This window comes from Felis catus, chromosome D2 (genome assembly GCF_018350175.1).
Source record: "Felis catus isolate Fca126 chromosome D2, F.catus_Fca126_mat1.0, whole genome shotgun sequence".
NCBI lineage: Eukaryota > Metazoa > Chordata > Mammalia > Carnivora > Felidae > Felis > Felis catus.
The window spans coordinates 84,860,001-84,872,500 of record NC_058378.1 but is presented as its reverse complement, the minus strand read 5'-3'; the positions used below and the strand labels follow the sequence as shown (position 1 = coordinate 84,872,500).

The 12,500-nt window shown below is 54.2% G+C and overlaps 1 protein-coding gene and 1 long non-coding RNA gene across 16 annotated transcripts in view; one reads left to right on the top strand and one right to left on the bottom strand.

Moving 5' to 3' along the window:
* EBF3 (EBF transcription factor 3) overlaps positions 1-7,121 on the top strand; it is a 127,879-nt gene extending 120,758 nt beyond the window's left edge. For 2 of the 14 annotated variants that reach the window (XM_023241102.2, XM_023241104.2), the window contains 5 exons: positions 287-464; positions 1,443-1,631; positions 2,067-2,264; positions 3,253-3,365; positions 4,417-7,121. In XM_023241102.2, the coding sequence (XP_023096870.1) occupies positions 287-464; positions 1,443-1,631; positions 2,067-2,264; positions 3,253-3,365; positions 4,417-4,434 (696 nt within the window). In that variant the 3' untranslated portion in view covers positions 4,435-7,121. Of the gene's footprint in view, positions 1-286; positions 465-1,442; positions 1,632-2,066; positions 2,265-3,145; positions 3,366-4,416 lie in introns of those variants that run through there. The other 12 variants (XM_023241107.2, XM_045040854.1, XM_023241110.2 and 9 more) reach the window with 9 other exon arrangements.
* Positions 1-12,500, bottom strand: part of LOC109492784 — a 14,759-nt gene that overhangs the window by 570 nt on the left and 1,689 nt on the right. For both annotated transcript variants that reach the window (XR_006587425.1, XR_002736990.2), the window contains 4 exons: positions 7,993-8,042; positions 7,625-7,873; positions 4,397-6,299; positions 1-79 (listed from right to left, as the gene is read on the bottom strand). The exon at positions 1-79 is cut by the window's left edge and continues 570 nt beyond it. This is a non-coding gene — a long non-coding RNA (uncharacterized LOC109492784). The remainder of the gene's footprint in view (positions 80-4,396; positions 6,300-7,624; positions 7,874-7,992; positions 8,043-12,500) is intronic.

The following is a 12,500-nucleotide window of genomic DNA, read 5'->3' as shown; positions in this document are numbered from 1 at the left end:
GGGTATTCGAGATGCTCCTCTGACTCCGGTGCCTTCCACGCCTCCCCAGCTTCTGTGCGCGCCTTCGGGGGCCCCTGGGCTGTGGGTGCAGAACAGAGCAGACGTGCCCTCTCAGAAGCACCGTTAGATTATTTTCCTAAGGGAAGTTGTAACTACAAAAGAACTTTTGTCACGGTTATTTGGCCTTGGCGGGGCCGGGGAGGGGGGGGCAAGGTGGGGGGGGGCGGTGCTCCCCAGCGCGACCCGGGAGCTTGGGGCAGAACGCGCACTTGCCCTCCTGCCCTAGGAGATCATCCTGAAGCGGGCAGCGGACATCGCCGAGGCGCTTTACAGCGTCCCCCGCAATCACAACCAGATCCCCACCCTGGGCAACACTCCCGCGCACACGGGCATGATGGGCGTGAACTCCTTCAGCAGCCAGCTAGCCGTTAACGTCTCGGAGACGTCACAAGCCAATGACCAAGGTACGCGGCCGAGCAAGGGTGGCCCCCTTGCCCAGACACAGCCAGCTGCCCACGCCCTGGGTGCGACGGGAAGGCCTGCCGCGCTCCGTCCTCTGCGGCCAGGTCCTCGCGCCACGGAGCGCCCAGAGCCCAGAGCTAATTACTGCAGCTGCGCCTCCTGCCACTCGGCTGCCCGGTCTTTGCTAGACGTTTCCTTGAGAGGCTGGGAGCAGCCACGGGCAGCTGTGGCATAGTAAGCGGAGGGGACCCTTCTCGGATATGCTGCACGGGTGGGGCCCGGAACCAGCGAGGGGAGAGAAGCTCCCTGCCCCCCCAGCCCCCCCGCCCGCCCGCAGCGCACCTTCCCCCATCACGCGGTGGCCCGGCCGCCGCGGGCCGCGGGACCTTGTCGCGTGAGCCGGTTCTGAGCGCCTTGTTTAGTTCTCCTCTTTAAAATCCGTGCAGGCAGCAGTCTCAGAAAACCCCTCTCCTGCCGTCCGCCCGCTCCCCCGCGGCGGGAGCGAGGCTGCCGCTCCCCACCCCTCCCCCACACGCGCAGAAATGGTAACCGTAAGAACGAAGACCCCAAAACAGCCCTTCCCGGGGAGTTGCGGCCACAAACAAGCTCTCGCTGTCAGCCATGGCATTTGAAGGTCTGCGGAGGCCGAAAGTTCACGTAGTGTGGGGGGACAGCCCGCGAATCCAGGCTGTCGGTAATTGCTTCTAAAGAGAATCCTGGAAGCCGCTGACGGTTAGATCGAAGCGCGCTCGGCTGGCTGTCGAAGCCAACAGAGACCCGGAGCGGGGCCCGGCGAGCAGGCGCCGGGGCAGGGTTGGCGCCGCGAGGTCGTCCGAGCTGGCGCGAGGCGCTGGGGCTGGCGTAGAGCGTGAGGTCGATTGACGGTGTTGAATATGTGGTACGGATTCGCGGGGAGACCCCCCCCGAGTGTCTCTGCCTGATAATAACGTTATTTTTGGCCGGGGGGGGGGTTTCAACAGTCGGCTACAGTCGCAATACAAGCAGCGTGTCCCCGCGAGGCTACGTCCCCAGCAGTACTCCCCAGCAGTCCAATTACAACACAGTCAGCACTAGCATGAATGGATATGGAAGTGGCGCCATGGCCAATCTAGGGGTCCCGGGCTCGCCTGGATTTCTTAATGGCTCCTCCGCTAACTCTCCCTACGGCAGTAAGTGTCTGTTTTGTCGTCACACGGATTCATGTTCACCTACCACGTCGAATGTGTGCATATTGCTTGGCTGTTCTGGGATGTGAGCTGCTGGACCAAAAGGGAGGGTGGCTCTGGAGGCTGGGGGTCCACGTGGCGGCGGCACATTGGCCACTGGCCGACGGTGGGGCCCCGCGAGGCCGCCCCGGGAACCCGAGCCAAATCGGAAGCGAAATGGGGGCCGCCCGGCGGGAAGCCACAGCCCCGCGCCCCCCCCGCCCCGCCCCCCCCCGCCCCCCCGAGAGTTCGCCTGGCATCCAGAGAGCGGCCGAGCCGGCAGCGGGTCGCCCCTGCCCCACTGGCCGCGGCGTCCCGGGCGAGGCCCCGCCAGCCCCCTCCCTGCGTGGTGTTGCCGTGCCGGCGCCGTGCGTCCTGACCCTGTTTGCTTTGTTACAGTAGTGCCGTCCAGCCCCACCGTGGCAGCCTCTTCGGTCACCCTCCCTTCAAACTGTAGCGGTACCCACGGCATTTTCTCATTCTCACCTGCCAATGTCATCTCTGCAGTGAAACAAAAGAGCGCCTTCGCGCCCGTGGTCCGGCCCCAAGCTTCTCCTCCTCCCTCCTGCACCAGCGCCAACGGGAACGGACTCCAAGGTGAGGGGCGGCGCCCCGGCCCTTCCTCCGGCCCCCCCCCCTGCCCTGCCCCGTCCCCCCGCCCCCAGGCATGCTCTCCTCTGGTGGCCGCGATGCCGCGTGCCCCTCCCGGTCTCCGCAGAAGCAACACCCGCTCGCGCACCCCCACCCGTAACAGACCCTGGTGGAAGAAAACCGTTCCCTCCTGCTTCCAACCTAAGCCACGGCGTCCTCGTGGTAAAGCCGCCCCTGCCCTCAGGAAAGGGGAACCGCTTGGGGGTCGTGGTGGACGTCCACGCGGCAAACGGGCCTTCACGGCTGGCGCCCGCCAAGTGAGAGCAGGGTGCGCCCCGCCTGTGGCGCCTGGGCTTGCGGCCCCCTGGCCCACGGGCGGCGTGACGGCCTCAGGATGGGGACGGCGGGGCCCGCGGTCACCCGCGGGGCCCGGCTCAGAGCCAGCACGCTCGCTGTGTCCCGAGTCCCAGCCTGCCTTCTCAGCCTGGCGCGGCAGACCTGGGGCCAGCGGGCCGTGCGGTCCTCGGAAAGGGGTGCACCGAGATCGGGGCCGTGCATGCGTGACCACCGGGGTGGGGGGTGGGGGGAGTTGGAATCTCTAGGCGATGCCTCTCACACGCTCAGGAGGGAGAAGGGCTGGTCCCGGGGGCAGGGGGAGGCATCCCGTGGACGCAGCTGCCCACGGCCGGGGCCACGTGGAGCAGGCACCCAGTGCCTGCCCAGGGCTGGGTCCCTCCGGGCAGCATAGGCCGCACGGTGGCCCGTGAGGTGTGCGGCGGGTGGGCCACGTGAGTGCCCCTAGGCCTCGTGATCTTACCGCGTGGCTCTTTGTGACTCACTGGGGCCACAGGCACTGAATTAAGTGGCCGTCGTCTGGCCTCTTTCAGACACCACCTTTGGTATATGCTCCTCCCGGTGAAAGTCAAATCCAGTTACTCCTTTAAAAAAATGAATCCATTCAACCAGTATTTACTGAGCGCCTACTATGTGCCAGGCTCTCTGCTGGGTGCTGAGGACGCTACCGTGGAGAAGACAAACTGGCCCTTTTGTGAAGTCGGTGGCATATTTCACTTTGATGAACTAATGCTCAAAAAAGGAACTGGAAAGGTATCCGTGATTTGAAATAATTGTGTTCCCAACATCTTAGTCGTATGAGAGGGACGCCCAGGCCCCGTGCGCCGCCGACCGGCCCGCGGCCCAGAGCTGCTTGAGAGGCAGGTGGCCGGGGGCCACGGCCCGTCCACCGTCCACACGGTGCGGAGGCCCACGGGAGGACGGCACACCCACGCGGGGTGTGCACACGGGCCTGCCGAACCATAATGTTGTAACGGTGAGTCGGAGAGGAATGAATGCTGTGCAAATTGATGAACTGGGAAATTGAAGCTCACATCACCACGTGAACGAATGTATCGATACATTATACGTAAATTAACGAGAGTGATCATTCTGACAAAAATTAACGCTAAAGTTAAAAGATTTTAAATTCTATTCGTGCCAGGAGTTCACTGGAAGGCGTCAGCCGCGCTTGGCCTTTTAGCACCAAGTTTCTTACTCGTAGAGGAGGAGAAAAAGAGCCCCCCTGAGGTGGGGCTGTGACTTGGGTCTCTTCGGGGCCTCGGCCTTGAGATCGCAGGGCAGCTGGGCTGTGAGCGGCTTTGCTCTTGGAGAGCCTGAGACTCACCATTACGATATGGACCAATCAGCAGGTGGTCAGAGGCAAGGGCTCAAGGCGGAGGGGAAGTCCAGGCCCCTCCGGTTTTCACAGAGGGAGCGAGCGCAGCGCCTGGGTCCCACCGGGCCTGCAGGCCAGCCCTGGCTGGCGTCACAGAAGTGACCGGCTTGGTTCACATCTGTCGACAGAGGTGGCCTCTGGGGAGCCCGGGGCCTCCGTCTGCTGTAAACGAGCCACTGAGACACGGGGGAGGCGGCAGCCCTTCCCCCACCCCCCCACCCCCCCCCCCAGGGAGTCTTTGAGGAGGGGCTGCAGCGTGGAAGGTCGTGGGGGGGGTTTGTCCCCACACGTACCCCACTCCCGTGAAGTAGATGCCCCCCCCTGCCCCCCCCCAGCACCTTAACCGAGCCTGGTTAACGGAAGGCACGTGCACCCACGGCGAAGGCCGCCCGGCCGCAAGAGTAACCTGCCGCCTCTCTCTTTCAGCTATGTCTGGGCTGGTAGTCCCGCCGATGTGAGGGGCTCGCTCCCCCCTCCGCAGCACCCGGCACCACGACGGACTTCAGGGGACACGTTTAGCGTAGAGGGCCTGCTGCTGGAGACCGTGATCTTCAAGCTGTCAGCAGCAGCGGAGACGCTACAAAAGACTTTGTTTAAAGATTTTATTTAAACTATTAAGAATCAACATGCAAACAGCCTACTTCTTCATGAACAATTCCATTTTATTGACTGAACTTTTCTCATATTTTCACATTTCTCAGATCTGAAGACTAAGGAAAACAAAGTGACGCCTATTTTGTATAAAGTTTCTGACTCCGTCTTGGCTATGTCTAGTACTTGCTATGTGTTGGGAGAAACTTTGTGAATGCACCATTTTGATTATCATGAAACACTGATGAAAAATGCCTCCAACCATTTTTCTGTGCTCATACTTAGATTCACAATGGTTGTGTATCTCTATAATGTGAAATATTTTTTTGTGGTGAAAAAAAAAAAAGGGGGGCCAAGGAGGCGTGAGCCATCGAACTGGAAGGAAGGAGGACTTGAATTCGGGTGGCAGGGAGGGAGGGAGGGTTTATCATTGCTTACCTTCATCTTAATGAAATGAAACTTTGTAACTTATTGTAGTTAGAAATTGTAACTTTGATATTGAATTCTCTTGCCTTCAACAAGCACACTGACAGAAAAAAAAAATGCTACTGTCTGTTGGTTGAAATCTTCTCCCACCGCTAGAACTTCCTGTTAAGCAAGTGTGATCTGCAACATTTTTTCAACTTTTGCTAGCACTGTATACTATTGCATTCTTAGGCTACTGTGAGGTCCATGTTTCTTGTACCAGAAGTTGTCCTTTTGACTTCTAGCTCCTTCTTCCCTAATGTGTTTTGTATGTGGTTATAAAATTGTAGACTTTTGTGATTTTGCCAAAGTTGTAGCTAAATATTTATACACTTGTCTTGAATTTTTTTCAGATCCACTTAAATATTTAGAAAAAACACGTTTTCTTCCTTATGTGTCTCATAAGGAATAAAATGGTCTCCATTCAACACTTTTCCATGAACACTTACAGTTGCTAAGGGACTTTCTTTTGTAACATATCGATTATAAATATTGTATTTATCTTTGAGATTTTGTACATTGCTTTTACCGCTGTTTTCTTTTTCCTGTCTGTATCGGTTTTTGATCACGGCCCGGTGTTGGGAACACCGTTAAGCCAAGAGCTGTCTCTCTGATCTGCTTTGTTAAAGTGAACCGGTGTCCTGGAATTTCATTTGTCCTTCAAAGATTTGCTTTTGTTTAGACTTCCCATCCTTTTTTTTTTTCTTTCTTTTTTATTTTGAGGAAAAGTCAAATTCATTGTTTATTTTTATATTATTTTTAAGTTATCTGAACAAATACTTTTGAAAACAAAGGTTGTTGTATAGTCAACACAAAAACGGTGCCACTCGGCTGTGAAAATCCTAGTAGATTTCGTGCATGTGGAACAGCCGTGAAGAGGGGACACCGTTTGGGGCTGTGTCCTTATTTTTCTGTAGAATGTAAAAAGTCATTTTAGCTGCCACCCACGACTTTGCCACATAGCTGAACTGTGTTTACTGGAAAAATTCAGAGGCCTAAAGTTTAAAATAAAATTTACTTCTGATGTTTTAATTAAAATGTTTGCCACATTAACTTCTCTGATGCCTTAAAAGTGGACTTCTTTAAAGAACCTTTGTGCTATTTTATCACAGGCTTACAACACAACTGTTACGATTTCATTTGGAGATTAGGGTGTCTACACACACACACACACACAAAAGCACAAACCTGTTGCGATGTGTCGCTCCTTCCCGCGTCTGATTCTGCTGTGTTCTGTGCCCTCCCAGGCCCACCTAGGAATCAGAGAGGTTTTTTTGGGGGGGGGGGTGGGGGGGACCAAAATCACCGCTGGTTTTTAAACTGTTTTTTTTAAAATAATTCTATATATATATTATATATATTACACATAATATATATAATATATATATGTATTTTGCGGTCAGACCTGTCCTTTTTAAACCGAAATGACCTCCTTCAGATCCTGTGCCTCTTCGTGCCAAACCTGCAGTGACACCAGAGGGTTCGTCTTTTCCCTTTGCGTTAAATGCTTCACACAGCACAGCAACTGTTTTGCAAACGGCAGCAGAAATCAGATTTAAAACCAAAAGGAAGGACTTTAAAAAACTTTGACAAAACACACACACACACACACACACACACACACACACACACACACAAAACCATGCACAACTTAGGAAAGTGCTCATTCGAGGGACTGAACGACCAGAATGTCCCGGGTGGTCAGCGGGTCACGGCCCGGCCCTCCGACGGCTAAGGCTTAGCTACGTGGAAAAGCCTGAGAAGTCACTTTGGAACTAAATTGCCTCCGTTTTATTTTGTGTAAGTAAGGGTTTGATCTAAAAACAAGCTCACGTGTACATGTTAAGAACGTTTGCAAGTTTCCTCATCCCTGCACTCGGTTTGTGTTTTAGATTAATTAGTCAATGCCCCTCATCGCTTCATGGTCTCAAAATTGAGCGCTTCACTAAATGGTAGATTTTACTGTTAAAGACCCTACAATAAGATTGTTTTATCTGTACATTTTTTCAGATATTTAACTGTATAAAAATGTTCATTTTACACAATATTTAATTAAAGTATTTCTTGTCTGTGAATTTCACTTTGGGTAATTTTATCTGTTTTGATTAAAATGAGTGGCACAGCGCATGCAGATACAGACTGGGGTGGGGGTGGGGTGGGTGTTCCTTCGACACCTGGGCCCCAGGGCTGTGTCTTGGCTGAGATAAAAGTGATTCGTAGAACCACCTTCTACAAAGTTATCAGTCCTTAAACCACTCTTGTAACCTGCACAGAGAAATTCTTAGGGCTCCGGTCCCCGGAGGGGCCGTCTGTACGTATGTTGCACTCAAATGTCTGTATGTGACCCTGTGTCACGCACCGTGGCATATAACCAACCTGGAGACTGCACCCCCCCCCGGCCCCCCCCGCCTCTGCTTTGGAACTGGAGGGCGCGGGCAGGTAGAGGGCGAGAGCTCGGGTACACACCCCCTCCCTCCACCCCCACCACCGCGCCCCGCCGGGGCAAGAACCGGCTTTGGGCTCTGGACGGGCGGGCAGGCACCAGGGCACCAGATGGCCGTGCCGGCCGAGGTCCCACCTGGGATGCCACCAAGCGGTTCCGGGTCCACGGCAGCGGGAAAGTGGACCCTCTGCACCGCGGCCGGTCTGCATCCACCAGCATGGGCACCGACGATAACGAGGATAACGAGGGCGCCATCTGCCCCGGGCTTCTCATTTGCACAGAAGCTCGGCTCCTGCAAGTTCTTGAAACTCCCCTTCATTTCATTCTGTATTTTTCATTTTCTCCTCAATGAAAGGCTGGTTTTGCATGTTTTGGCTTGCAGCTCTGTAACACATACACATAAGTGTGATCCAAATTAGTACTCACAAATGTCATCTTAATTACTTGTTCTGCTGAGCAAAACAGGAAACAATTATTCAAAACATAAAGAAACTTGTGAATACCTTTCTCTCCTGTCACTGACAGGTTCCTTTGACTGCATTCTTGTTTCAGCCTTAAAGAGACAGCAAAGAAAAGGAGGCTCAGGGGGCACAAGGCTGCAGGCCGCCCCCCCTCCCGCCTCCCCCTGGGCTCCTTCCCAAGGTGCTGGGGGTGGGGCTGGGGACCAGAGTCCCCTCCTCCCTCACTCTGAGTGGGTGCCAGAAGTGCCAGCCTGGGCGGCAGGGGGTGGGGGGGGTGGGGAGGGCCGCCTCCCCAGGGCCGGCTCCCCAGGCCCTACAACCTGGGGAGAAATTGTTTCATGTTTGTGTTTCGAATCAGAAGCAGGAACCGCATTCTCTCCAGATGTATGCCAATTATTGTCAGGCCGCCTTTTAAGGTCTTTCAAGCTTTTAAAGATTATTCAAAGCACTTGAAATGGGCTTCCGTCTAATGCCTCATTTCATTGCATTAAACAGCCTAGTTAATAAAGAATCAATATATTCAAAGGGCAAGGTTATCTTTTGTCTATAAGGGGTGGTGTCATTCTGAACCTTTTATAGTTCAAATGCTGAAAAAGGCCTCGCGAAATCCATACTCATCAAGTGGGTCACTGAGAGCAATAGAGAGGGCCCCTGAAAGGAAAGACGGGCCACTCTCCTTTAAAACAACTCAGCCTTATCTCCTCGCTCGGAGCGCCCAGAGAAGTCCTCCGAAAATGTCAATTTCTCATCAAGACAAGAGGCCGTGATGATCATTTTTTTCCAGAGAATACATACAATTAGGAGAATGCAGAGGGGCGGCTGGGGTGGCGATTTGTAGCGGCTTCTGTCCCCCCGAGCCGCGAGCCCCCTCCCAGCAGATAAGAGGAGTTGTTGATAACTCAAGTGCCAATACGCCAAAGAGCGAGTTTTGAATGTGAGTCCTTGTGCTCTGAGCGCGCCCGGCCGATCCCGGGCCCTGATAACAGCACAGCTTCTAACAGACACGGCAGGTTGGCCCTCACAATTAATGCGATGAATACATCACACAAAAGAGTCGGGAGGCTTTATGCTCGGTGAGACAATCCCCTGTTTTACCCTTCAAGGATTCCTTTTATGTTGGAATAAGGTTGCTTTTAATGAAATTTAAACTCATCAGAGGAAATCAGAAACCTCCAATCAGATTACAAATTGATTTTTTGGTCATTTGTCATTTCCCAGTTTCACAGAGAGCAAGTTGCCAGTCCGGCGCTGGGAGCCAGTGTGCACACAGCTCCCAGCCCCTGGCCCGGGGACAGACGGGAGCAGACTCACGCCGTTCTGACTCTGCCCCCGCCCAGGTCTGGCGAAGGGAACCCCCGACAGGAGCCGGCACCGCTGAACTCGGAAGCCAGCCGTGCCTTAACCTGGGGACTCACGGTGATTTCTAGGTCTGCACTCGTGAGCCACTCATGGCCCACGAGACACTTTCTCTTGGCAGCGTAGGAAGCTTTGGTTCGTACCCACCCACGTCCCGAACCGGCTCTGGGCCACACCCGCACGGCGCCCCAGGGAGTGTCCAGGCCTTATCCACCAACAGCTGGTGATCTGGGGCCACGGTGATAGCTGGCTAATTCCTACTCAGCCATCCGTTCTGAGCCCAAATGCTCGCTCCAGGGCGAGGTCTCCCCTTTCTCTCAGGCCAGTTGAGGGAGGCTTGCCCCGTGTGCTCCCTAACCTGGGAGCTACTCAAGGCCACCTGCTGCTGGCCTCCCAGGGGCTCTCCCATCATACGCTGGGTGGACTTCGAGGTTCCTGAGGACAAGACACAGACGTGCCCTCCTCAACCTCTCATCCTACGCTGGGCACCAGGCCCGGCCCAGGGCAAGGTCAGGGTAGGCACAACTTCAGGAGGAAAGTGAACATCATTCCTGACTCAAGATTCCTTGGAGATACCCTTTTAAAATGTAATCTCCGAAGTGAGTTGAGTATGCCACACATTTCTGGACAGCACACAAGCACCGTCCCCCCCCACAACACCTGCTGGACCTGGGGGGGTTTGTAGGTCATTTTAGCCACCGCCCCCCCAAAACCTGCTGGACCTCGGTGTTTGTAGGTCATTTTAGCCACCACCCCCCACAACACCTGCTGGACCTGGGGGGGTTTGTAGGTCATTTTGGCCACCGCCCCCCCCAACACCTGCTTGGACCTGGGGGGGGTTTGTAGGTCATTTTGGCCACTGCCCCCCCCAACACCTGCTGGACATGGGGGGGTTTGTAGGTCATTTTGGCCACTGCCCCCCCAACACCTGCTGGACCTGGGGGGGTTTGTAGGTCATTTTGGCCACCGCCCCCCCCAACACCTGCTGGACCTGGGGGGTTTGTAGGTCATTTTAGCCACTGCCCCCCCGCAACACCTGCTGGACCTGGGGGGGTTTGTAGGTCATTTTAGCCACCGCCCCCCCAACACCTGCTGGACCTCGGGGTTTGTAGGTCATTTTAGCCACCGCCCCCCCCAACACCTGCTGGACCTGGGGGGGTTTGTAGGTCATTTTGGCCACCGCCCCCCCCCAACACCTGCTGGACCTCGGGGTTTATAGGTCATTTTAGCAATCCCACGGGGCCAGTTCCTCCTCTTAGGTGACAAAACTGTGGTCTGGAGAGGTGACATGACCAGCCTGAAGTCACAGGGCTGGAAGGACCAGGGCCAGAGTCTAAAGAAGTTTCTAGTCTCCAAACCCTGCTCTTTCCACTAACTGAGGTTGCCGACACCTGCAGGGAGGGAGTGGGGGCAGAAAGCGAGAGAGACACTGACCATCTGGAGGGAAGAGAGCCACTGTGCCCCCTGGGGAGTTCCAACCTCAGGAAGGACATGTGTTGCACCCAGGGCTTGACCCAACCAGGCCAGAAGCTGGGAAGTGGCCTGTCCGGCCCCTGTCCCCTGAGGCTCAGATGTCTCTGTGCACACTGGGTGCCCCTGGGGTCCACACGGCATCTGCGGTGTAACCAGGGGCAGAGGGGCTGAGTGCAGGAGTCATTCACGTGGTGCAGGGACAGGAGGGGGACAGGAAGGGGCACTGAGGCAGGCCCCCAGGAGGCAGAGCCAGAGGACTGGGCTGTAAGGCTCGAGTCCTCAGCCAACTCCCCCACCCCAGCCTGGGCTTAGCAAAAGCTTCTGTTATGGGCGACTGAGGAGCAGGATGAGGAAGCAGAGGGAAAGACGGTCCCTAATGGTTTGGCTAGCAGGGTCCGAATGAGCCACAACGAAGTCGGAGGTGTTGGCCAGAAAGGAAATGAATGTCAGAGGGGAGCATGGGCATCCCCCACCCCCGCCCCGTCAGAACACGCCCACTGCTGTGCTGATACTGGGACCGTGGACAGACCCTCACTCAGACCCTGACAGTGGGGTGCGACTCACTAGCTCTGATGAAGCCGGAAACTTGTGTTTCCATCCACGAGACACCGAGCCCTGCCCTGGTACTATGGGCCAGCAGAGCCAAGGCTGGTGCGGGCCCGGGGCCACCAGTAGAGACAGAGAGAAACTTGCAACAATTACAACAAAGGGTTTACATCTCAATACACAATGAGCTTCTGCAAATCAATAAGACTAGATACCCTGAAGAAAAACAGGAGAAATTCACAGTCGGTTCACAAGGGAACACCACAAGTGATGGATAAGCTTAGGAAAATATAGTCAACCTGACTCAAAAATGCACATCAAAATAACGAGAAGAATTTTTTTTCATCTATTAAATTAGAAAGGATTTTACTTACAAGCTGATCTCAATCCTACTGGTGGAGAAATGGGCATTCTCAGAGTTGTCGATAGAGGAGTGAGTGGGTACAACCCTCTAGAAATCAATTCGACGTTATATCAAGAGACTTAACAACGTTCATATCCTTTGACACACTAATTCCACTGGTAGGAATCAATCTTAAGGAAATAATCAGAGATGAGGCAAGACTTTAAGCACAAGCTTATTCGCTGCAGTAAATATGTACTTAAAAACCCAGGAAGGACCCAAATACCTAAAAATGACAATCATTAACTGAATTATGATATAGCCGTATAATGAATATTATATATTCTACTAAGCCATTAAGATCACGCTGTTAAAGTATATTTAATGAAATGGTGTAAACTAAACTAATGGCATAAAATTAAGGTGAAGCAGGCAGATAATAATGTACACATAACATAATTCAAAGTTGCCAATTTCTAGATCAAGAGAAGGCAAGAAAGCAAACGTATAATATATATAATATTATACAATAATATATATTTGGAAAAAAATAGTAAAGTTCTAGAGGGACCAACGGTCGGTGCAGGTGGGGGGAGGAAGCGTGCATACCACACTGGAGGTGCCGGGGTCAACCGTGTTGCAAAGCCCCATGAGACTGATGCCACAGGTGGTCAGAGACCCAGAAGCTGGTCGACGATCAGAGAGGGCCAGGTTGAGGACGGGTGCCCAGAGGTGCGCGGCCCAGTGCCACAGGCTCGCAGGGAGGTGGAGCCCGAGGGAGAGATTTCCACAAAGTCCGGCTGGACTCCCTGCTCCTGGCTTTCCCAGCATC